General features: G+C 34.5%; 1 protein-coding gene across 2 annotated transcripts in view; it reads left to right on the forward strand.

Moving 5' to 3' along the window:
* The window catches only part of LOC106528178 (glypican-6), a 115,885-nt gene that overhangs the window by 52,836 nt on the left and 61,660 nt on the right, over positions 1-1,389 (forward strand). For both annotated transcript variants that reach the window (XM_014023285.1, XM_014023286.1), the window contains exon 4: positions 565-730. In XM_014023285.1, coding sequence (XP_013878739.1) covers positions 565-730 — 166 coding nt within the window. The remainder of the gene's footprint in view (positions 1-564; positions 731-1,389) is intronic.

A 1,389-nucleotide genomic window follows, 5' to 3' on the forward strand; every position in this document is an offset into this window, starting at 1 on the left:
TTGTCAGTGAGAAATTCATATCATTAAACAGCAAATTAATATCTGACCTTAGTTAAGAAGCTTTTTGGGAGACTGTCAATTTTCATGCAGTCCTTTTTTTTTCTCTGTCAGATTTGGCAAAACAAGAAACAAATAAATGCACTGTTTCTTTGCGTTAAACTAAAATAGTCAAATTCATTTTTGACTTACTGAACTTTTCAGCACCATACATATTTTTTTTTTGAGATAACCAATATATGACACTGTACTCATCTTAAATTGTTTTGTCTTTTCTGATTGTACAAAGATTAGGTGATGGTGACAGGAATAATTGTAATTTCCTTTTATTTATCAGTTATGTTTTGCTTTTTGTTGAGCAAGTGGTTCTATTGCATTTTATATCACACAACAGACTGAATGTTTGAACATTATAAGACATTGATGCAAGTGATTATTCTAGTAACGTTTTCATATTTTGGTAATATTTCATAGAAAAAAAAGAACAAAAAAACAGGAAATGACAGACTAGAATTGTCAGTAAAAGGTCCATTCTCTGATGACGTCTGTTTTGCTCTGTTTTAACAGGTGAGCAGTACTCCAGCGTGTTTAAAAGCGCTAACAAAGATGCTCTACTGCCCCTTCTGTCAGGGCACGTCAGGAGTAAAACCCTGCAAAAACTACTGCTTCAATGTGATGAAGGGCTGCCTGGCCAATCAAGCTGATCTGGATCCAGAGTGGAACCAGTACATTGGTAAGTCAAACATCATCTCAGTCCTCCTCATTTTTGTTTTCCCCCCACTTTAAACTAGATGCATTGCTGAATAAATGACTAGATGCATTGCTCCATAATGTGTTTGAGCTGAATTAATAGATGTGGTTGATATGGTGAAAAAGCATTAAAAAGCATGTTACATAATCTGAGCACTCACATTAATGAGACACTTGAAGATTCAGCTTTTACTTTTGACAGCTGCCACCAGTTGTAGCTCYATCCATCGCTGGCTTTTAATTACAAAGCGGGACGTGTTGTGCTTTAAACTTTAAAATCATAATGCTTGGCATATCTCACACTTTTATGTCCSTCTTATGAAAGAGTCAGTGCCTTATTGCTGGAATACAAGTGCTTGAAAGCTAATGTTTTATGGAAACGAAGTGGCCTTCTGAATCATAACATAAACATGGACTGAACGCAGGACTTAAGAATTTATTCAAATTTGTTTGATTAATTTATTCAAACCGAGCATTTTATGCTACATCTCTGCAGTAGGATGGTTATAATGAAGTGATAGTATCAAAACATGCAACACTTAGATGCTTGTCCTGTAATTAAAGTACTACCAGAAAACACAGAATACATTCGAGCAGGGGTTTTCAATGTTTTTTTTTTTTTGTTTGTTTTATTGTTTTTAT

This window comes from Austrofundulus limnaeus, unplaced genomic scaffold (genome assembly GCF_001266775.1).
Source record: "Austrofundulus limnaeus strain Quisiro unplaced genomic scaffold, Austrofundulus_limnaeus-1.0 Scaffold362, whole genome shotgun sequence".
NCBI lineage: Eukaryota > Metazoa > Chordata > Actinopteri > Cyprinodontiformes > Rivulidae > Austrofundulus > Austrofundulus limnaeus.